At 41.2% G+C, this 23,913-nt stretch overlaps 1 protein-coding gene across 1 annotated transcript; it reads left to right on the top strand.

Annotated features, from left to right (window-relative positions):
• Nucleotides 1-322: 322 nt before the first annotated feature.
• Nucleotides 323-22,652, top strand: XG (Xg glycoprotein (Xg blood group)). The gene is made up of 9 exons (XM_063350774.1): nucleotides 323-492; nucleotides 11,599-11,640; nucleotides 11,982-12,038; nucleotides 15,826-15,861; nucleotides 18,457-18,522; nucleotides 20,115-20,171; nucleotides 20,823-20,861; nucleotides 21,159-21,278; nucleotides 22,427-22,652. Exons 1-9 carry the CDS (start codon nucleotides 432-434, stop codon nucleotides 22,441-22,443), a joined length of 495 nt encoding a protein of 164 aa, XP_063206844.1. The 5' UTR covers nucleotides 323-431; the 3' UTR covers nucleotides 22,444-22,652.
• Nucleotides 22,653-23,913: the final 1,261 nt, after the last annotated feature.

The raw sequence follows: 23,913 nt of genomic DNA on the forward strand, positions 1-23,913 counted from the left end.
CGCCACCACGCCCCGCTTTGAAGGCGAAGGATGTCAAACAGGTTGGCTTTCCCTCCGGGAAGGAGGTGGATCCAGGGCGCTTTGGCTCCCTCCTCATTGGATGCTGCAGCTGGTTCCCCGGCTCTCTGCGCTCCTGCCTGGGTGATAAATAGATTTCTTCAAGGGTGGGTGGTGGGTGGCACCTACGGCGCTGCTCACGGCTTGGCCAGAGCAGAGTCGTCTGCTTTCGTTACTTGTCTTGTACTAGAAGAGGTTTTTAGGGACTTCGCTCTCTTCCTCAGTGCTTAAACGTGATGGTGAGGGAATTCTTTGGACAGAGCTGTTGATTCCAAGCGTCTCCCTCAAACTTTGGCACTGAAGTTGCAACATCTACCGTCATCGCTTGGAAAAAAACAACCAACCTGTGCAATCAAGGCACTGCATAGAAGACTATGGGGAAATTCAGAATTATCCTTCTTTTGTGCCTTGGCTTTCTTCTAGTCCATGTAAGAGGTAAGTGACCTTTGCCTTGGCTTATTTCTAGGGTGGGACTATTAAAAATGAAAAAAACCAACAACACCCCAACCTAAAAACCTGACCCCCAACCCCTAAAAAAGTATGCTTGATTATTTAGAAATGCTTGCCGGCATTGTTTTTGTTGATGCCGTTTCATGAAAAGCATTTGAGAGTGTTTAGATAAGTGCTTCTGCAATTTCTAGAGAGACATATATGTTCTGGATGATCACTTGTAATAGCCATGCTAGTTGGAGGTTGCAATTTCTTTTTTCTCTGTAATGTTGCTCCCCTAAAATTACTCACAAGCTTGGAGTTGAGTATAAACTTTTTAAATGGAAGCTATAAAATGAGAGCTTCCAGGGGAATTTAATGTTTCCGAAGAGACCCTTAGTGAAACAATGATTTCATGTTTTTAGAGCTTTTCTTGGTTATTGTTGTTTTGAAACATATTAGTTCTATTGTAAAAACAAATTCTGATTCAGTTTAAAGATGCTCATGCTTTCATACTGGTGCTCATGCTTTAATAATTATAAATTAATAATTTATTAACCTTAGATAACATATTCCTGAATATATAAAACCCCCACACAAGCATACATTTATTTTTTTTTCATACTGGATTAATGAAGAATTGACTACATTTTGTAAATATTTTTTGACAAATGAATAGCAGTTGGGAAAATGTAGTCCTTTCATATTGAGTTATTTTTCTACATTCTAATAGAAATTTCTTTTAGCAAAACATTGTGTAAAACTTTTCTTGATATAAAACCAAATAGAATCATCCTCCTGTGCATCTGCCGTGTAGTGTACTTGTAACCTTTTCTTTTATTAGCTTCAAGCTTCAAACACTTGCAGCGCTGTGTTTGACTGCAGGAAGAAATCAGTCATTAACCACTAGTTCCAAAATTGCCGCTGCTGCTGCTCATCCTCCTTTATCCTCCTTAAATCCCCCTGATTTAAATGGAGCCCTTCGGAGATCTTGCAGTGATGGGCAGGGAAAGAACCTTGGTTAAATTAGTGCCATAGTCCCATTTTAACAAATGAGGGATTATTTGGAGGTCTTCAGCAAGCAACGTGGCATAGAAAGAGCAGAGCGGTAGGACTGCCCTGTAGTATGTTGTGAACAGCAGTGATTCACACAGTCTCTCATCACTGGCATGCAGACTTTCTGGTTCTGGAGGACTCTCTTATGTCGAATATTTCTGTTCAAACAGCCTGAGCATGGGCAAGCCAATTTCCATATGCTCTATCACTTTAATTACAAGGATAGCCAGCCTAACCGTTCTTGCTTTACACGTGCTAATTTAGAGCCAGTTCAGGCCCTGCTTTGGGAAAGAAGTCATTGCTGAAAGCTGCCGTGGGATTTGGGCACAGCCTTATGACTGTGGAAACTATTCAATCCACTTTGAAAAGCAAAATGAATTATTTTAAGTCTATGGCAACAGCCACTGAATTTTATCATCAAAGTATTTGCCATGTTTCAGGGGACATTTACAGGAACGACTTCTCAGTCCTAATCAAGATATGGTATGAGAAAGGCTTGGCTATGCTGGTGAAAAGTTGGTCTAAGTCTTTATGACAGGAATGTCTACAGCATGATTCACCTTTTTATATTCAACCTTACTTCTTGTCTAAGCTGTAACCACCTGTGATTGCTCCTAGAAACTACTGTGCCACCATGGCCAGGCCAGATCACATCACTCCCCTTACCATCTGGCATTTCCTTTATGTCCGGCTATCTTCAGTTAGTTGGCTAGACTACCTTGATGGACACATCTCAACAGAAGTGTGGCATAACCAAGGACCACATTGCACATGGAAAGTGAGACCTGATATAGTTCAGAATCTTACACGCTCACTGCAGTCTTCCATACTTTTGTCTACGCTCTTTGGCTTTTGTTATTTCCAAGCTTACACAGGTTCCACGAGGTCTCCCATATAAGTTGAATTGCAACAACTAATTGTCTGAGTAACTTTTAGCCCAAACAAAATGAAAGAAACTTCCTAGAAACTTCTTCCACTGAAGTTTATGTTAATGTCCCACATCAGTGACTGCAGCTCAGCTGACCCGTGGTAATTCAGCTTTGGCTGTGTCTTCACTGCCCGCTTAGGGTGTGGTAGGACACAGCTTAGGTCCTAGTCCCCAAGTAACTGAGGTCATGCACCAGTTTGAAACATACTGGAGGCCCCATTTAGGCCATACACCTCAGTTTTGAAACATACTGGAGGTCCCAGGTGGGCCATACACCTGTGTGCGTATCTATGATTCTATAGATTACAATGGGAAAGCAGTGCTACCTGAGGGCTCCCTCCTGTATGGAGCTGGAAAGCAGCTGGGAGGCTCACTCAGACCTGACTGCTCAGAAATGCTCCTCGGGATCCCTATGGTTACAGTCTCCGTGGTCTTTAAGAGCAACTGACAGATCGCACGTTTAGACAGCACAAAGGCTGATGATGTTTAGGACACATTAACTTTACTGCATCAAGTATTGCACGCTATGCAGGTAAAAGGAACAGCATTTATTGCTAGTTAGTGAACTATGTACCACTGTTCAGCTAAGGCTTACAAAGATGTTGACTCAAAACTAATTGTATTCTCGGTTAATTAGCTAGGCACTTTATGGGGAGAAAATTACAGACCTGTTTGGATTTGAGACACTACGTGACTTAGTTTTGTGAATAATGTAGTTTTCACTGGAGTTAAAAGGCAGAATGGGAGAGCTGGAAAACACCGTCCTGATTTTCTTATACTGCTCCATGAAGCTCCAGTCCTCGCTGTTGCTCCGTGTGAGGTCCCTGTGTACGTGCTGAAGCACTCCCTGTATCGGCAGGGATATCTCAGACAATGAATTCTCTTGTTGCTGGGAGCCAAAAGTATTTCCCTCCCAATACCAGAGCTGCTATCATCTGTAGGCATGTCCGCGCTACCATCCAAGGGTGCGATGGTGCTGGATAAATAGACGTACCTAAACGGGTTGAAGGGCTGACAGCAGCAGAGCTGTTGCGACACGGGGGCTTGGGAAAAGCTAACAACCAGTGGCAATTCCTCAGCTTCTTGCGTTCACTTTTGAGACGTGGCTGACACGTTGCAAGCCTGGTAGCAGTGCCCAAACTGCCGGTTTTCAGTATGTATCTTTCCCTTGTTTGCACCAGTGATTGTCAATCCTTCTCCATCCCGTTGAGGGTAATAAATAAGCAAATAAAAGTCATAATTCTTTCAAGTTTAAAAAACAATAAAAATAGGCCTTTCTGGGGCATTTTGCCTCATGGTTAGGAGGAGAGAGATTCAGATTGGTTTGATCAGAGCCTTCCTTCTTTTCCACGGGGGGGCTGACATCTATGAATGTTATGGGAAAATACTATCTAAAATCTGGTCTGTCGTGCAATATCTCATGAAGGCAAACAGGCCATCCCAATTGAAAGGAAAGGCTTGAATGGGTTATGAAGATATATCAGTCCCACTTCCACTGTATAAGCTTTCCCTGTCCTCAGTGCATTTTTTCTTAATTCCTAAGGAATTCATTTAAAAAGCTAGATCACAGCAATGTATTTTCAAAGGGCAACAACGCTCCAGATTAAATGGAAACAAAGGCCAGAGTAGGCGCTAAGATTAGCAGATAAATTAAAGCAAAGTCCTTCCTTATGTCCCAGGTCTCCTAACATCAGTGGTGGAGGAACCAGGGGCATACACTCCACACAGGGAACAGTCCTGAGTTAACAGCAACAAAGCCTCCCCCAACACAACCTATATCTCATCAAAACTGCAACTCTACCTTGCAGATTACCATCTGCACTGAGCAGAAACTGAGATATGAGCCAGATATTTCTATTCACAAAGACTGTACGGACCATTTTGTTTCCTGAGCAGAGCAGTAACAGAAGGCTGTCTCTCTGCTCAGAAATCCAACCCGGGTTTGCAGAGCGTTCTGCATGCCAAGACCCTTGATTTCTGCCGCCAGATCCTCTTCTGAGTCTCCTGCTTTGGAAGTTCAGATATCAACTGATGCTCCGTCACCCTTTGTCCAGGGTCATCCAGAGAGGACCCTCTGTGCGCTCTGGCAGCCTGTGCAGAGGCTGCTTCAGCTCTGCAAAGGGAGCCTGGTTGCTTTTCTCATTCAGTCCAAATGAGATGAGAGGTGGCTCTTGAGACTCTGCAGAGACTTTGTTGCTGAACAGACCTGCTTGCTGACGTCCAGCGACTCTTTACAGTATTATTCTTCTCTAGAAAACACAATGGCATGAACCAGAAAAAACACAGGCCCTGCTTCTTTGCTCTCTTCTGTCTTAAACACACAAGCAAAGAACGTGTACGAAACATCATCCACTTTAACTTGGTAGTATTACTACCCCCCCTTGGAAGCAATATAAATAATTATGCTGATGGGCTACTGTGACTTCAGGGGGCACAGGATTAGTTATACACCAATTTCCAAAACAAATTCAACTCGATGTTAAGTTGCAAAATAGCACTATTGGGATCAGCGCTACACATATTGAAGAGCTAAAGGTTATTTTGCGTGTATTTTACCAGCATACTTGGAATGAAGATGGGATGAGGAACATTAAAAGACGCCCTGTGAGCAACAGAAATAGCAAAGCCTGGCATCTCCCTGACCTCCAGCATTATCTTCAGCTCCCTGTGTTGTCTCTAAAATACCAGCAGGGGAAAGTGTGGATTAGCCAGCTGGTACTGAGGCACTGAGGGGTCACTCAGAGCACCCAATTCAGCTTTTGCTTGTGCCACGCTACAGGGTTTCAGTAGGAACACTCACACAGGTTTGTTGTTTGACCCTATCTGTGTGTACAGTTCTCATGTAATGTGACCGTCATTAGGAGTGACACTCTCAGACCAAGTGGCTGAAGAGGCCTGACAGCTTCACGAACCACACAGGGGCGGCGAGAAGCTCTGGCTGAGCAGCCCATGCTGTGGCCTAAGCTCTGCTTCCTCGTGACGCAAAGCTGAAAATCTGAGTTTCAGTAAGATGCGCAGACGTAGGGTGCTGCTTCAGCAGAGATCCCAACTCCTTTTCTCTGCCTGTAATTTTACAGCACACACCAGCTCCTTCCGCACTCACTCTGAAGCAAAATATAGAAAATTGTATGTATGTTATTTTATGTATGCAGGACATATCACATCATAAAGAAGAGCAGCTACCTTTGAAGAGCTGTTGTTTGTCCACAGCAAAGCAAACACCATCGAACTAGAATGTTTTCTTTCATGTTTGATGAGACCATGCTGCACAGACCTAAAGCAGTACTGCCACTCTTGCTTTATTAGTGCATCTTATTTGCTGGTAATTATTTAAATGTGTTCTTGTATGAATAAGTGAGAGAGACCTTTTCATTTCCCTTGAATTCAAACTATAAACAGAAGTGGCCTAGGAAAAAAAATATGAAGCCAGTAATCAGGTCCACATGCTGTGGTCTGGGGACTGGAACTTAGATCTTAATTACAGATTTCGAAGCATACTCATTTTCCACCCCAGCATCAAGGGGTTGTAATGGCAATCATTGTTTATGGAACGAAAGGGCCGTGGTGGAAAAAAAAAAAAAAAGCTACAGTAACCTCACCAGGAAATATGGATCATGAGAGTATTACATCAAAGAAATAGTACTGGCTCATTGAGATTTTGTCCAAAGTGTCCACTTTGGGGTGTAAACGTTTATGTTCTGCCACAGCTTTTCTTACATGAGTAATTTCCTTTAAACAAACATAATTGCTTCCTGAATATAGTTGGACCAGTAAACGGGTATGTTCTGAATCAGACACCTGGGAGAAAACATCCTATTTTCTCATTACAGGGGAAATATGTCTCATGATTGTTTTAAGAATCAGAAATGATCTATACAAAGAATAACACCATTTCAGCTAAAAAGAAGATAAAATGTATCCCATGAGCAATTTCAGTAACATATTGTTCCTTTTTAGAAAATTTTTGTTCTCGTTTTTGAGTCACACACTTCTTCCTCACTCCCTGCCAGCTTCATGATGTTTTAAGCTCATTGTATTCACAAAACAATTCTTATTTAATTACACTGAAGAAATAATTTTTGTTATTGTTTTTAAATAATGTGAAATCAACTTATTTTCCCCTTCTATCTAGCTCTTATTTATGAGTTAGTTGCTTCTAATTTATTTGTAACACGGGTAATCTCATCCCAATCATATGACTGCTAGCAATGCACTCAAAGCCCATTAATTTAATCATATTAATGACAGAAGGATTTATCTAACACACATGTGCATGTATGCATGTAAGATGTATGTCCACACACATGTATATACACATAAAGACACATTTTCTCATGGATCTTATCTTCATTTTTAATACTAGACTACGCATATTAAATAAATGCCTGAGAAGTTCATTTCGTTTGCCGCATGACCTGACTCTCATTTAGCAATATTCATACTGTCTTATTTAAATGTGCGTCATTTTGATGGCCAGAAGCTGTGTTCATATGGATCCAGCGCAGGACTGAGCCTACCTTACGGAGATTAAAAATTGCAGAGTGATGCCATAGTAGCTTTTTGTCAGGAAAACTTCTGGCTGCAGTCGTAATGACGAAGAGGTAACATCCACCTGCAGAACCCAGCCCTGTTCCTCGTAAATCCTCCTGAAAAACTGTGGGACCTCAGACCCCTGTGATCCACCAGCTCATAGTTAAAGGGTGACGGGTCCATTTAACATTTAGGTCACAAATTCCATCATAGGCGAAAGACGCTGCTGTCTGCCTTTTAGTGACTGATTTTCAGAAAACTGGTATGGGCAGAAGTTTGTGAACAGTAAATGTGCAGGTGCCTGCGGACAGGACTTTGCCGGGGACACCCTTTGCCGGGTGGGGTAAGATGACTTCACCTCCGTGATGCTTCTGAAGGATGTGTCTTATATTCAAGGGAACTTACTAAAAGCTGGCTCAGTACGTCTGTGGCAAACAGCAACCATAACAGTCTCCATAGTAGAGCAAGGTGGCTGACAAGGATTTTATATCACCAGCCTTCCACACATTATATTTAAAAGGCTCATGGAAAGTATGGGCATTAGTGAAAGCAAGTGTCCTATCCGAAAGAATCATGCCTGTAAAAATAAATGTAGTAACTTTGAAATTTAAGCTACTATATTTTGATGCCTGGCTTTGTGGAGTCTATTCTCCATAAAGCACCCCTGTCTGGCTGCTACAGAGAAGTCTACTGTTCGCTATTTAGGCCAGGTCTACACTTCAGATTTTTATAGGCACAGCTACATATGTTGGGTAGAGATGAGGGAATTACATCCCAAACAAGGCTGGCAGTGCCAGCAAAAGTCCTGCTGTTAGTATAGTTCATTGTGTTTGAGCAGCTAGTATAAACATAATTAAAACAGGTCCTTTTGCAATACAAACTGTATATCCATCTGGAAGACTTGCTTTCTTAAGCTTAAGACTTTCTCGTTTGCAAATCGGGCCGGTTCTGTAGTGTCAGGCAGGAGCTTACATGCATGTTCTCAAGTTCTCTGCTGTGAATCATTGTGGACCACCCAACAAAACCCACTATTATAATAATTTCATTTCTATGTAAAAACAGGGATACTCCCAGAAGAAAGGCTAGAAGTGATGCCAAGAAATAGCATACAAGCCCAAAGCAGTAATAACAGAGGTAACTCTGAGATAATAACTTCTGCATAGCTAAATCTCTTCGTAACTTTATACAGGTTTTAAAAAAAGAAGTCAACAAAAACCACACACAAAACCCCCCTGCCAAATAAAAACCCCCAAAGGAACAAAGCTGTTTTCTCCCCACTAAAATGTCTTCCATTCTCATTTTCATCAGTATATTTCCAGCTGTTTCTATTATCAAAGCTGGTCCAAAAAAAAGAGACATTTTTGTATGTGGAAAATGAATTTCTTTCAGTCTGTTTGTTCTGTGAAGAAGCTTGACTAATTTATTTCCGATGTCATTTATTTTCTGAGTTCCCTGAAGTGACTGCAGTTCCGATTGAGCTAAATATTCTCTGAGTCTCTGATGTGTTTTTGGTTTTAGACCCACCATTTTGTGGATGAAATCTGCTCTGTTCAGCTATTTAACCATCTGTTATCCTCCCAAATTAGATTCTTAAAATGTCTAGGTGCAGTCTCAGAAATGGTAATGAGCGTTTAAAATTCTGCTCCACAAAATCTTACTCCTTGCGGTCATTTGATGTTATTATCGGAGGAAGTCGGGATGGAAGTCCAAGCAATCTTTTGGTTTATTGGAATATCATTTACCGTGCTGCACAGATGTCCACATACAATCTGCCCATCTGTCAAGGTTTATCTTTACGCAGCCAAAGAGATTTCAGTGTAGATTCCTGTCTTACTCCCAATCAGTCATTCTGTGTTGGTGTCTGTTTCTTTCATTACTTGGTTTATCATGAGAAATATTAAAAAAAAAAAAATCATCAATCTGAATAATTTCTACAGGGGATTTTCAGGCTTCTTTTTTCTCTTCTGTAGTTGTCTTCCATTTCTCCCTTGCTCTCTCAAAGGAACACCTCTTATCTTTTCCCACTTTTTTGATAACAGAGCAGACATACAACAGGAGAGGGAAACGTCGGTGTTGTCCAGAAGGGCAGATGTTAGTAACGGTTTCAGTATGCTGTTTTGCCTTGGTTCTCATGCAATTGGAAGCATCTGCATCATCTTGTTTGAATTCCATAAACTCTTTTGATTAGATTCCTCCTTCTATTTTTTTCTTTTCCCTAACTTCAAAGAAATAATGTACCTGGAAGTTTTCCAGAGTCTTCCTTCACAAGACGATTTTGTCGCATTCTCTTTACAGCATTAGGACCTTGGTAGCCGCTTTGCATATCGTTAGTTCCTGTTTGTCAGGACCTGTAACGAAGGAGCTGGTTTGTCCAGCAGCTCTTCGGTGTTATGAAATTATTTCTGATGACTCACTCCGATGAGAAATGTTTCGAATCCCGCCGGCAGTATCCTGCAGCAGCAGGGGTCAGGTCAGCCAGCCTCCTTCAGCACTCAGGATGCCAATCGAGAATGAAGATTTACCCGGAGGACAAAATAAAAGGACAGTCAAACTTAAGATGCTCGTATTGTTGGCACTGAAGAAATGCCTCATAAAAACAGAATTTGACCATATAAGTTTGAGGCAATGCCAGGATGTCGGCCTGCGGGTAGGGGTCTGCATGGGGATCAAATGGTCCCATGGCTGGGCAGCAGCACGGCTGTGACAGCCCATGGGCAGGGGCTCAGGGCCAGTAAGGGCTGGGGATGTCCTCAGGGCTCCGGCAGGGAATATCTTCTGAGGAAGCCACTTGTCAATTTTATGTATTTATGTATTTTAATGGATTCATATAAAAACACCCCCAACCTGTCAGGGTCTTGGAATTTTATCCATCTAACGATAGATTCCAAAGCTTACTGGTTGGCTGAGCAGCCAGGGCAGGGGAAGGAGAAGTGGTTGGATGAGGTGACACTCCAAGATCAGTTCAAATAAGAGACAAAATGCTACTCTAATAACATTAACAGGAAAGCTTAATGCTGTAATCTGCTTTTCCTTTCCAAACACAGGTTTTTCATAATATTTTATAGGGATGGTTTTGCTTTAGAAGCCGTTCACTATTTTGCATTCCAGCCTTGTTTTATCTTTTCCGTCAGACACCAGCTATAATTAAGTTCACAGACTTACGTGAAAATCCTCATGGGAATCCAAACATTTCTACTTTATGCTCCTGTGCTGATTTTTATCTGAGGATCACACAGTGTTTTAGCACTGATCATTAATCTTTCCAGGAGCAATTTGACACAGGTGACAGCTATTATTCAGGAACAGTAATTACTGTGAAGAACGCCATGAAGGTGGACGGCACCTGTTGATAAGAGAGGGCTGAGCTGAACCCAGAGTGCTGTCATGCTGGAGAACCTCTGATGGCCTCTCTCTGTTCCTCAGTTTCCCCCCTTGAACAATGATGCCTTTCTTGCTGTGAAGTGTAGCTGTCAGTGAAGACTTACAAAGAAAAACACTTAATTGAAGAGTTAGGTATTAAGCCTTTTACACAGGATAAATAGATGCAGATCAAGAGGCTTACTCGACACGGTAAAACATTTACTGTAAAAAAAATCTACATTAAAAACTTTTACATTTACTCAGCACAGTAAAACATTTCTGCTTAGGGAAGCCGTGGCACGTCATGACTTTTTGCAGGTTTGCGCAGGCTGGTCTTGTATTTGGTGTGCAAACGCAAGGATGGTGAAGTTTCTGTCTGGATGAAAACTAGTGGATACATACTCTGCAAAGAGGTGTTTCATGAAGGCTGTGTATTAAAAGGAAAGCGACAGACTGTAGAGTGTGGAAGTAAAACTCAGATGAATAACTGTGTTTGTTCAGTTCAAAGTCATATGCATCAAGTTTATACATTTTAAATGTTTTCCAGTTTTATTTACCTGCGAACTTCAAAGGTCAGGACGCTAATTGCCCTGCTGTGACTTTTAATGACATCATTGCACCTAACACAGAACAGGAAGGGTTCCTTTCTCCCCTTTCAGATTTTTTAAGGTACAGCGGAAACTAAAATAGGCAAACTCATCTTTATATCTTTTACTGCTGGCACGTGTTACAGGAAGAATTAAAAAATAAAAAACTTGATTCATGTTACAAGCGATCACAGGCAGGCTTGCCAGTAAAGCTGCTCTCTGAAGCCGGGCTAGTAAAACAATAATGAACATATTAAAAGTTCTCACCTAATGATTCTGGTTTGGAAGTACCGTGCTGAAGGCTACTTTCAGCCGTCTCCTGGCAATAGCCCTTGTGCCCTGTAACAGGCAACCTGTGCTCTTCAAAGGCATGTTTGTGCAGCGGCTGAATATGGCTAACACGAGAGAGCAGCTTCTCTTCACTTCTTCGAACAGCTTCTTTGAATGAAAAGGGCCCGTCTTGCATGGTCATTCAGGACTGCAGGGCGCGGGGACAACAGCCAACAGCTTGCTCTGCGCCTGCTCCTCTTTGGAGGGATTCTCCTTTTGCCTCTTACAGGTGTTCTGGCTTTGTCCAGAGCCCTCAGACCCGGAGGTCATGGGAACCTGCCCACTGACTTAGTCTCTTTCCTTCTGTCACCTTCCTTCTAGGTCAACGTGATTTTGATTTAGCTGACGCCCTGGATCACCCAGGTAGGTAAACCTCCTATCCTTATTTTACCATGGCATTTAGACCCAATAATAAATCTTAAGTCCTTTTCCTTGAGGACTGGAATATGAAGTGCCTAGTACTTAAGTTAAAGATATACAGAATTGAGAATTGCTAGATTTCAATGTTTTTATTATAAAATTTAAATTTTCCTTAAAACAACAAAAAATAATGGCTTTGAAAGCATACCCCTTCATTTTTAGCTTCTGTCATGATACAGAAAAATTTATTGAACCCGGCTCTCTAAATATGCAGATACCTTCTTTTGATAAGTTGAAAAAGTTTAAGCTGTTATTGTTTATTGTCATGTCTTTGTGTCCCACAGAGGACATAATTACCAGGAAGCCTACAGTGATCAGAAGACCGACAAGGCCTGTGCTGAGTGAGTAATGAGAACAACGGGTCATAGCTGATTTTAGATAAGTAGAAACTGTCTCCCATGAGATTCTTGATCACATTTGCTAATGTACTGTAGCTGAGACCATTTGTGTGAATATTAGCTGCCTTCCCTGTGTAAAGTAAGTGGTTTTTTGACAATTACCAATTACATGTCTTTAATGCTTCCAGTAAGGCTTTAGAGCATGACTGGCCACTGATGGCATTTTATTTCCTGAAGATCTTCTTCATGCTTTTCCAGACTATATTGAACTCCCTGGGGAGTATAATAATGAGTAATTGTTGCTAAAAATGAGTAACTGTTCTACATTTTTTTTCCATTATCTTTTCTTTTAGCATAAATATTCATGATACTTGATAACAGACTTGGAAAAGAATCAGAAGGAATTTGGGTATTCTTTCTTCTCCCCATGCATTTACTTAATATTATCTAGTATTCGTTGCTACAAAGTCCTGTGTCAGAAAGCAAAAAAAGGCTCTGAACAACGGAGAGGACGAAAAAGTTTCAGCTGTAGTCCTGAGGATGACAAATGACAATTTCCAATGAACACTCATTATTGTTGAAAAACCCCAAACCCCAAACAGCAACAAAACCGCATATGCTTTTATGATGAAACACTTCATGATGACATAGAGATTTTTCAACTAAACTACACTGAAAGAAATTTCTGGCTATCAAACAAAATGCTTGAATCAGGAAATGCTGGGTAACATGAGCCCACACAACTTTCAGTCTTTTTCTGGGTAAACATTGCAATAAGTCTTTAGGTACATGAAAGCAGTTACATTTTCCACACGATTCTCTGGCTTGCTCTTTGAACAAACAAGGCAGCATGTTGCAAACGTGGTAGCTACTAAATCCTGTAATGGTTGCATCCTCCCTTCCCACTTCATTTTGCAAAGAAAATCCGTGTTTCGTCTAGATCAGCAGTGTCTGTTGTAAAGTACTGCTAAGCCACTGCCCCCTGCTTAGCTCACTGTCCTGACTTCCTTGGAAGTCTGTGAAGAGAAATCAGGGTGTCTAGGGATGGTTCATATCACTCTAAATGTGGATTTGTTCTCATCCTAATATAGACATTTAAAGTAGGTTACTTGAATCGTGCCCTACAAGACTCTGTCCTCAGTCATGTTTAACAGTGACCTAGGGATGCCAATACTGAGAGTGAAGCTGCCTCACTCGGGTGAAAGGAATTTGATTTTTAGGGACTCCTAAATTTGTTAGAGACAAGACCATCAGATGGTTATCTGCCCTACCTGAATCAACTTCACTAATTCGTAGGAATGAAGAACTCCCGTGTTTTCCAGATTATTTTGCAATCTCTTTCAGCACTGAAGAGGATTGCAGGGATTTTAAAAGCAATTACAAGCAATTTTAAAAAACAGCGTTAAAGTATGTCCTAGCATCTGCCTGATGCTTCATCTTAACCTCAGGTTTTCCGCTATGTCTCATTCAGCCACTAGCATTGAGAAATGACCCTGGCTGAGATGATGACTTTCATTGAGATGGTGCCAATTACTGTACAGGCCATGTCCTGTGGGCATCACTTACCCCATGGAAACCTCTGCCTGAGTTGAAGCTCTCCTGTAGGTACCTCCCATCTAGTGTAACAAAGTTCAACACAAAACTTAATGGAAGGAGATGGTGATGTTTATTTACAAAATCTCTAAATAGCTTGATATCACACACACACATTCATCCTGCCATTGATTTCATTCAGCCACACACTCAAACCCACAGACTCATGAACACCAAGACGTGTGTGCTCAGGTGGTCTGGTGAGCATCATGTGCAACGCGGTACAAGGTACGCCAGCTTATCCTGTCTCTGTGGTTCTTCTCGATCAGAAATGACAAGGTAGTTTATGTATAGATCTTTTATACCCTTTAGGAGTCATCAGCTATTATGGAGAAGTCCTTTGCCTCATAATCTTGCTTAGTTCAGTGTCTCCAAACCCCAGGCCAAGTTGCTGGCCACTGTCGGGTTTTGCTTGTTTGGGGTACACGGACTATATCTACAGTCTATTTTCTGGGTGGGCGAACAGGAAAAGTAGTGGAATAGGTGATATGCTGCAACCTTTGGCTTTTGAGTGCCCTTCTGCTTTTCTTCTGGTGACAAGTCAGCTGTGCTGTTGTCTTGTCAGAGTGCAGAGCTGCTGGTTTTGACAGAAACAACACATTCCTCAATTTTACTGCTGGGAAAGGTGACCTTTATCATCTGTTCTTTTAACCCTTTGCTCTGCTCTACTATTTCTTCTGACCCCTACTGACACGCACATTTCCATTTGTATTTCATTCATACCAACCTTAACATTTCTATAACAAATCTCTGCATGATCCCTCCAGTGTGGAATTCTGCATTTTACCTGAACTCTTAATCTCCATAATAAATTGAATCCAGTTTGCAATTTATTGCTTCTTACAGTGTTAGCATTTGACGTGTAAAGGTATATTTGAAATGCAGTTGTCTGCTGGCCAGACACAGACAGGATCAACATCTGGCTTGACAAGAACAGACCAAGTCATGTAGTATGAATTTGATTATTTTCCTGCCAGATTTCCTGGTGACATCAAAGCATTTCTGAGTTGTTACACAAATGAGACCAGATACTGTGCAAAAGCAGCTTCCCACTCCCTTCAGATATAAAGAACACACGAAGGCAGATTTCTGCTTGGTGATGCATTTGGATGGATTTTCCTGGGTTTCTGGAATTATAATGAAACACAATTATGATGAAAAAAAATCAGTATCTATCTAATTTTCTATGGCAATAAGCATCAGTATCAAAAGTTAGGTAGATTTTGCTGTCCCTTCTGATTCATTCCAGCACTCTGCATTTATAAGGAGCAAGAAGGGGATCCTTGAAGTTATGACATCCATCTAATGTATTTCTGCCTGTTACTCGGTGATCTTTCAGAGCTCACCGTCATTCCATGCAGACCCTAAAATATCACCCACATACTCATATTCACACCTGCACTTTGGAAATGGAGTTCCTCTTGTTTATCCATCTGCAGCTCATTGAAAAATTGTTTATTGGAAGGAAAATTCCATCCCAGGTACAGCAAGACACATGTACAGTGTTGGGGGAATGGCAATAGCCTGTTGATTCGCTCCATAACATGCAGATGCAGATATTTAAGTATATTTTAAAATCTTTATAGCTCAGCCAAAGAAAACCAGACTGTCGCCCAACCTCAGACAGGCATGTGTGATCATTCGAAGCAAAATTTTTTATGTCACCATGACCCTTACATAAATTAGTTCATTCAAATCTCTCTCCCTAAGTAGGTTTATTACTTTCCAGTATTTGTTCTTGAAATGGGTATTCAGTTTTTGCAGTTCAGCAAATTACACTTGAGCCAAACATGCATATACCAGTTTTAACCACAAACATAAATGTTAATAAATAAGTATATTTAAAAATTAGACACGTTTATATCTTAACATAGCTAATTTTATTTATATAGCTGCAAATATATTACAGAGGTACTGATCTTGATTCCACTATGAGATTTATTCTGAGTTTATTTAAAGCAGGAATAAATCTTTTGTATTTTGAGTAGAAAATACTGTATCATTTGCCAATTATTGTGTGGGCAAATATTAAATGCTGTAAGAGTTTTCAAGAAAAGTGTAATACCTTATTTGAATTTGTGGGACTGACATGAAAAAGTTGCTTGTCAAACATTAAGTTGTATATTTTCTATTAAAAGTAACATTTCACTTCCCTTAAGAATTGTGTATAACTCACTTCTGTACTTTTCATTTTTAGACAATGATCTGCATTTAGGAGATGCTCTTGGTGGGGGTGAGTACTCTCTTCTCTTTTCAAATATAATGGTTGGTGTTTCTTTCGTAGTGTTTTTCTGAAGTCTGCCTAATTTGTGAGAAGAGATTTCAAGGCTGTAGGAGGAACTGTAGTGATGGGAGTCATTACAAGTCGTGTACCTGCAGCCCTTCTGCCAGAGGCCATCACGCAGAGCGGGGACAGCAGGATGGGCTGTGTCTGGTTGCCAGCTGTGGGAGCTTGCAGGATGGCTTATCTGCGGGGACTCTGCTCAGTGACGGTTTACATTACCGTGCCGGGCTGCCATGGTCAAGGCTGGGGAGAGGATGTATGGCCCGTTCAGCCGCGATGATTCAGGGTGGTGGCCTATGGCAGAAGGTTGAAGACGACAGGTGAGGGCAGTAGTTTCTTCGGCTACCAAAAATGAGTCTGCCTAAGATTAGGAATCAGAGGTAACAGTGGATAGAAAGAGGTGTGAGCTTGTTGCAGCTCTGCTGATCCCAAATCAGAAATGCAGGAAGGAATGTTTTTCAGAGATGAGCACTGATGGGCATGATATAGCTTAAGCTTGAAGCAGTCAAGCTCTTGTAACCTGCTGTAACTTCCAGGTATTTCTCTAACATCCAGAACTGACCCAGGAAGTATTCACAGTGCTGTGCTGAGCTGTGTAGGCATACGAAATCCTCGACTTTGGGAATTTTTGCACCACATTTTGTTTAGCATGTTCAGAGGTATACCAAGGATGTCAAGTACTCTAGAAAGGTTCTTGTACACTGAAATAACCTAAAATTCAAGTAGAATTGAATCAAAGCCTAAAATTCCACTTGAATCAAGGCTAGACAAAAGAAAAATTACTTCTCAGCCCATTGCACAGAACCACTGATTTATGACTACAGTCACAGTGATCTGGTTTACTCATGTTTCAGTCTTGGAGAATCATAACTTTTATATTATTCTTTCCCATTTCCAGGGCTTTCTGCATTTCCAGGTTGCCCTCTGGCATTTCATGCTTGTGTTTGAATGACATGTTAGCCCAGCTTCATAAAGCTGAATCTGATTTTGTTTATAATTTCCATGTCGATACTGCCACTTCTTCCTGACCATAATAACTGTTCTACTCCTGCAAGTTTTTAATGGGTAGTTTTATGAGAGGATGGGTTTAGTATGTTGATGAAATTCTTAATTAATAGCTTGAGTATCCTCACTAAAACCCACCTTTTCATTCAGAGGATGGGAAATGATGTTTCCCTCAGTTTTTATTTCTTTGCTCCATTTTAAGTTCAGGTTCTTAATTGACATTCATACATGGTATAATGGGATTAATGATATGTACCTCATTATCAATAATTCTGAAGGCATTATTTTTTCACTTGCTGTGCCATAGAATATATCTCCTTATGCTTAGAGAAGACTGAATAAGTGCAGCATCATAATAGAAGTGAATAATGGGATCAGTAGTTTTCCGCTTTTGTGCCATGATGAGTTTTAGTTCGTCACACGGAGATCTGGAACAGAACAAGTCTCTTCTTCTATTGAATAGAATTAATTGGTCAAAGTCTGATTCAGCAAAGCTTTAAGACTCTACCTAAAATCCATTGACTGCAGTAGGCTAAATTTGCCTGAAGTTAAGCATATATCTAAATTATTTGCTGAATCAGAACCTAAACGTTACTCACAAACAGAAGCATTATATTTAGCAGCTAGGCAAGAAGAAAACATGATGAAAGGGCATCTGGCATGTACTGAAGGTGAAATAAAGATTATAAGGAGAGGGAGGGAAATTGGTATTTATTTCTGTGACTTAACTTTGATTTATTCAGAGCTAAATTCACTGTTTGGCTATGAGAACAGTTAAATATGTGACTGAACTGGTTGAAGAAAAGATGGCCTACATTATATATGCAGAGCAACAGCCTTGGGCGTTAACTTTGGCAGGTTCTGAACTGAGTCAGCTCTTGCTACTCCAGCACTGTATGTGCAGTTTGGAAACTGCTGTTAGTCATCGGATCTCCCGCTCTACCCAGTCTGTCTTTTCCTAATAATTTGGCAAAAAATAAGGCCAAAAACTAGCACAAAGTCCTAAACAACAAAGCTGAAGTCTGAGTTCATTTTGCACTGTTCAAGAGTCGAAAATTCATCACGCGTTAGATAAATTCAGCATCTGTTAGATTAAACTAATCTGCAGATCTTATTAATACCTGCTGATGGCACAGAGGTAACCTGTTGCCTCCTGCCCAGCCCGGAGCACCAGCTTCTCTGTCAGCTCTGCGTAACTGCACCACTGACACCTACAGTAACACACTGTGCTTCCCAGCTGTCAGCATTAAACAATGTTAGCACTTTCCAGAAATACATGAAATATTTTCCTTCAACATTTTTGTGAATTCTTCTCTCATTTTAATTTTGAAAACATTCCCTTTTCACTTTCTAATTAGTTTTAGTTGCTAGCTATTTGTTGATGTAGTGTTTGAGACTTTTTAACTAGTCACAAGGTTCTTTTCTTAATTCACCAGAGGATGGATTAGAAATAGGTATAAAATTTCAGGTTATCATACTCTTTATTTACAGCTCTCAGTTTTGCCTATCCAATCATCTAACAATATTAATTATCAATAGGTGACATCCCAAGACAACCTTTATACCCACCTCTTCCACCACGACCGGGAAGCCATAGTAATTTTGGTAAGAATATTTTCTCCTAAGAAAATCTAACATTATGAGCTGTTCAGAGCAGATATTTTGAATAGTTTACTCTTTTATTTTTTATTAATAGTTTTTATCCCTTCCTTCCATCTCCCTTTTGTAATCGCTGTTCCTGACCCAGTGTTTGGAAGGTTTTTCTGAGTTTTGGTGTTGGTACCATAAAGCTTTTCTGTCTGCCCAAAATGTGGGACGTTGACTCCTAAGTGGCATGAGACTAACACTCACCTTGTTTGCCTTTCCATTTTGGGTACATATACACTAAACCATGCTAAGGTTCAAATTTGACATCCAGCCACAAGGCGTATTCATAGCCACAAGGCGTATTCATAGAATATCGGGTTGGAAGGGACCTCAAGGATCATCTGGTCCAACCTTTCTTGGCAAAAGCATGGTCTAGACAAGATGGCCCAGCATCCTGTCCAGCTGAATCTTAAAAGTGTCTAGTGATGGGGAATCCACCACTTCCCTTGGGAGATAATTCCAATAGCTGATTGTTCTCATTGTGAAAAATTCCCTCTTGTGTCCAATCGGAATCTCCTCAGGAGTAACTTGTATCCATTACCGCCCATCTCCTTGTAAAAAGGAAGTCTCCATCTTCTTTGCAGCCACCCTTTAAGTACTGGAACATGGTGATAAGGTCTCCCCATACCTTCTTTTCTCAAGGCTGAACAAACCCAATTCTCTCAGCCTTTCCTCATATGGCAGGTTTCCCAGTCCTTTAATCATCTTTGTGACCCTTCTCTGGACCCTCTCCAGCCTGTCCACATCTTTTTTCTATAGCGGGGACCAAAACTGAACACAGCATTCTAGGTGTGGCCTGACAAGCACTGAGTAGAGTGGGGTAATGACTATCTCTGATAGTGACGGCCTTGTTGATGCAACCCAACATCCTGTTGGCTTGCTTTGCTGCAGCAGCACACTGTTCACTCATATTGAGTTTGTTATCCACCAGGGCCCCCAGGCCACTTTCCACGTAGCTACTCCCCAGCAGGGTAGATCCCAGTCTGTGTTGCACTCCTGGATTATGTTTTCCCAGGTGCCTACTTTCAAATCCATACTGAGATGCGCATTTGAGATGGCCCTGGGACATACCACAGGTGGGACTAGAGAGATGGATGTAAGCCTGTATTGCCTTTGAGTGTTGTCCCAGACTTCCACTGAAATAAAGTGGAAGTGGCACATCTATCCTAGCTACCACCATGCATCACATATTTATTTCTGGTATGATTGTAATGGTGAGTCATGGACAGGTCCTTCCAGAATCCTTCTAGCGTCTTTCCTGGAAAGGACTTCCTGCTCCAGGAACCACTGGGATTTGAGATGTCTGTATTATATAAGGATTTGTGCTACTGACAGCCCAAGCCCACACAGCCCACAGGTCAGCTTCCAGGTGAATTTGAATAGGTGACCATTCAGTGCAAGACACCTGACCCATCTGACATGTCAAAGCTGGGAATTCAAAGGCCCCCCACCCCTCTATAGTACAATACAAAAAGACTGGACAAGAGAGCTGAGGGCATTGCCATTGATCAGATAATTTTGCAACTGAAATCATAATCTTTATCTTGCAGGAGGTTTTGATGACTCAGATCTCATTGATGGGAAGCCTTTACCACCACACATAACAGGTAGTATTTGCCAATTCTCCTTGCAGTTTCTTCCTAATACTTGTAACTCAGAGCTGGCTGGTTTTGCTTTAGTGGTAATCTGTTTGTCAATGAAGGTATAGGACAAGACTCTGCTATTTTTATTTAGATTAGTTATTCTTCTCCACAAACCATGGCTTTGAGCCTGAAGCTCAAACTTGAAACATATTCCTAAACATTTTGTAGTGGATTTTGCACGATTAATCCCTTTGAATTCAGCTAGGACAGTCACAAAGCAAGGGGCTTCTGCTGAGAACTGAAAGTAGATGCACTGGGCCCATGATCTTGACTTAAATTATTGATAAATCATCTGATTGTGTGGCAGTAGAGAATAGCCAGAGTATACTGGCCTCCCACCCTCTGTGAAATCAGCTTGATGTAGACTGCTAAGCATTATCACTTTTTTTAAGAAGATAATATTCTTCTATAAAAAAGAAGTGTCAGGAGGATGGACAGTTATTGCTCTGGCCAGTGCAGCTGTCAGTCAGGACTGGAAGGGGAACTCCTCTCTCATAGCCCTGCCGAGCCACCCCCTTTCACCTCCTGTGCGAAATCACACTGTGCTAAGTAAATAATTTGTTCTCGAAACAAGATGAAAAACATTTCTTGATGAAACTTCACCCTCTATTCCAGGAGAAGAGGAGCATCATTTCAATCATGGAGGAAACACGGGTATAGTAAATACTTTATTCTATAATTTGTTTCCAATCATCATAAAATAGTAAGAAAATGTTAGCCTTATAAAAGTAGTACATATACTAAACTAGGCTTTAAGACACTGTTTTCACACCAGCTGTAATGTAACATAATTTCTAGTCCTCTGCTTAATGAGTCCTCTGCTTCTATTTAATGAATTTCCAATGTTTCACCAAACAATTCTCACAGTTTGGCTAAAGCACACTTTAGTAGAGAATATGCCTGTCAAACCATTCCAGTGCCTCTGAAAATAATCTCTCTCTTTTTCCACAGATTCGGGATTAATAGCTGGAGTTACATCTCCTATAATTTCTGCTTTTGTAATATTAGTTGTTGGATCGATAGCAGCCTACTCTGCTTATAAGAACAAGAAACTTTGCTTCAAACCACATGGTAAGACAAATTGGTTTCCAGCTTTCCAAGTTGCTTTAGCACTGCAGTGGACGGGAATTTTACGAACAATTTCAGTGGAGGCAGAAATAGTTCAGGGATGAGGGAATTTGAAAATCTTGCCCTAAACAACCTCACTGGTCTGAATGTTCTTCATGAAGGACAAGTAGAGGAAGCCATAATGTGCCCAGAAAATGGATGCACGTCACTTTATGAAGGAAATTACATGACGTGAGGTCTCCGCCACCACAGAGGTGACTGACTGTCGTGGCCCTGTGTGTGGAAACCAGTCTGCGTGGCCCAAATCATCCTCGCTGTGGCATCCCTGTGTATCCTCTGGCCAGGGTCCCCATTTCAGCTCTGGCCTGGGTGGGCCTCCTACCACATCCCAGCACGCCTGCCCTGGCCATGAGCCCAGCTGGCTGGCTGGCTTTTCTTGCTTGGCCTGGGGTGGGCTGGTTGCCTTGTCTTGATCTGATGGTGGCTGGCCCATCCATGGGGCCCGTTTGCCATCACCGCCCCTCCGTGTGTGCCCACTGCCAGGGAGGTGTCGGCCCGGGCTCCCCTTCAGCTGCCCTCTGCTCCCAGCTCTTCGGGAACAGCCCGGCCCTGCACCTTTGATATCACAGAGGTCAATTTAAACCTCTAATTGGTGTTATTTGTTCCATAATGGGACTACTGACTAAGACATGAGGGAAATGCAGGAGGTGTGTGGAGAAGCTTCACAGGCATTTCTGAGAGATCTGGGGTCCCCTCGGCCTGGGGCTGCCATAGTGGGCTCTGGGGTGGCTGCTGCCGGTGAGGCGCTGGGGGAAGGCTTGGGCAGGGTTACACAGGGGAGATCCGGCTGGAGCATGGCCTGGGATGCCCCAGGGGAGGCCAGTCTGGGCTGTGAGGGTTGTTTGTGCCCTCAGGGTCTGACAGACACTTGTTTTCCTCTGTTTTTATGGCTGGGGTGTAACTAAAGCATCAGGCCAGTGATTCTGTGGCCCTCTGGAAGTAGGGAGTGAGACAAAGGGGGAAGGCCGTGATACGTCCCTGGGGATACGAGGTTCCCACCTGCTGCCTCAAAAGGAGCAAAAAAAAGCCCAGAAGAGCTGGCAAAGGGCATCTGTGGTGGAAATGCTGAATGCTCAATCTTCATTTTTCAGGTGGGGCTACAGTGTAAGCCGCTGAAAGAAGAGCTGCCCTCTGATCACAGGCTCCTTTGGTTGGTGACATTCAGCCCATGAATCTGACATTTTTTTTTCTACTTTATGATTCTGACAAAAGAAAATCTTCCTCTAATGAATGTTTTGTTGAGACATTGCAATCCTACTCTCTTTTATCCGATGTCGCTCCCGCACTTTGAGCTTTATGTCATCAAAGACATGCTTAAAACATCTGGGGATGGTATTGAACTATCCGACCTGGATTCATAAAGGCTGGATACATGTTTTGATTCAGAAGTTATTTTAAACAATGAAGAAATGAAATTTAATATAAGCTAAAAATGGGAAGATTTTGGTTTGTCAGCATTTGAGTCACTGAAATTATTTTTTTTCCTGTTTTCAAAATTAGCCAAAATACTTAATCCTTCTGACAGAATAGGAAAAAGGAAATTGCCATTTCCATCCATATATATTCAGTTTCTTTAGTGTATTTCTGTATTGTCTATGATGTCTAAAGAAAACTTATAGTTGTAAAAAGGATTAAAAATTTTAATGGATTTACTTTGTATTTATGTCTGAATTCTAGCAAAGTGAAATGAGCTATAGATGGAAAATTCATTCTTAATGTTAAAATATAACATGAGAATATGTATATTGATAAATCACTGTTAAAAAAATAAAAATGAGAGGAACACAGGCTGATTTTATTTATTTATTTATTTATTTATGTGTTACTGGAATGGTGTTTAGCTCTTCTCAGGAAACTGGAATTTGGCATAGATTTTGTTTCTCTTGAAAACTTGGGTCCTGCTGTAGGAGCCTTTAAAGGCACTAGTCTGGCAGGCTGTTGTGTTTTTTTGAAGAACCATATTATTCATAATTTTGGTAAAGGGAAAATAGGCACAAAGTTTTCAGGATAGTTTAGAACGAGTCTTTGACACTTTGTTCTGTAAAATCTATGTCAACTTTTCAACTTCATACATATGCGGAGGTATGGTTGATACAGTTTTGCTAGCAAGGCTGTTTCATCTTTTTCCCTTGATCCTGATGAACCTTGCTGTGCTAACAAATGTCCTTATTTAGACAAATCTATCAGCAAAACCTAACATTTTTCCAGTCTCTCTGCCTTCTTTTAGCTACCTGATTCGAAATACTCACAAATGAATGAAATGCGGATGAAAGCTGGCAAAACTAGTAGTTTACTGACATAAATCGCAACACAGCTGTTTTAGCTAACTCTTTAAAGCATAGGGAAATCTGTGTGTTTTTATCTTCATCGTATATGTGAAGCATGCTTTTTCTTACTGAAATTCCATGTAGATGGAGGTAAACATGATTTTGTGTTTATTAAATTGTTGAGAGAAAGACATAATCTGGAAACATACTCTTTTCATAAAATAAAATGCTATCCTATCTAAATTATATTTGAAGTGGATATATAACAGTTGCTGAGGAGATTACCATAATCTTTATTTTGATCCTGAAAG

The sequence above is a fragment of the Chroicocephalus ridibundus genome, chromosome 1 (assembly GCF_963924245.1).
Source record: "Chroicocephalus ridibundus chromosome 1, bChrRid1.1, whole genome shotgun sequence".
NCBI classification, from domain to species: domain Eukaryota; kingdom Metazoa; phylum Chordata; class Aves; order Charadriiformes; family Laridae; genus Chroicocephalus; species Chroicocephalus ridibundus.

Excerpts from the sequence above, each read along its gene's own strand:
- XG (XM_063350774.1), top strand. The coding sequence starts at position 432 with ATGGGGAAATTCAGAATTATCCTTCTTTTGTGCCTTGGCTTTCTTCTA. Across the intron at positions 18,523-20,114 it reads GGGAAGCCATAGTAATTTTG|GAGGTTTTGATGACTCAGAT; the intron begins GTAAGAATATTT and ends TTTATCTTGCAG. Across the intron at positions 20,862-21,158 it reads CAATCATGGAGGAAACACGG|ATTCGGGATTAATAGCTGGA; the intron begins GTATAGTAAATA and ends CTTTTTCCACAG.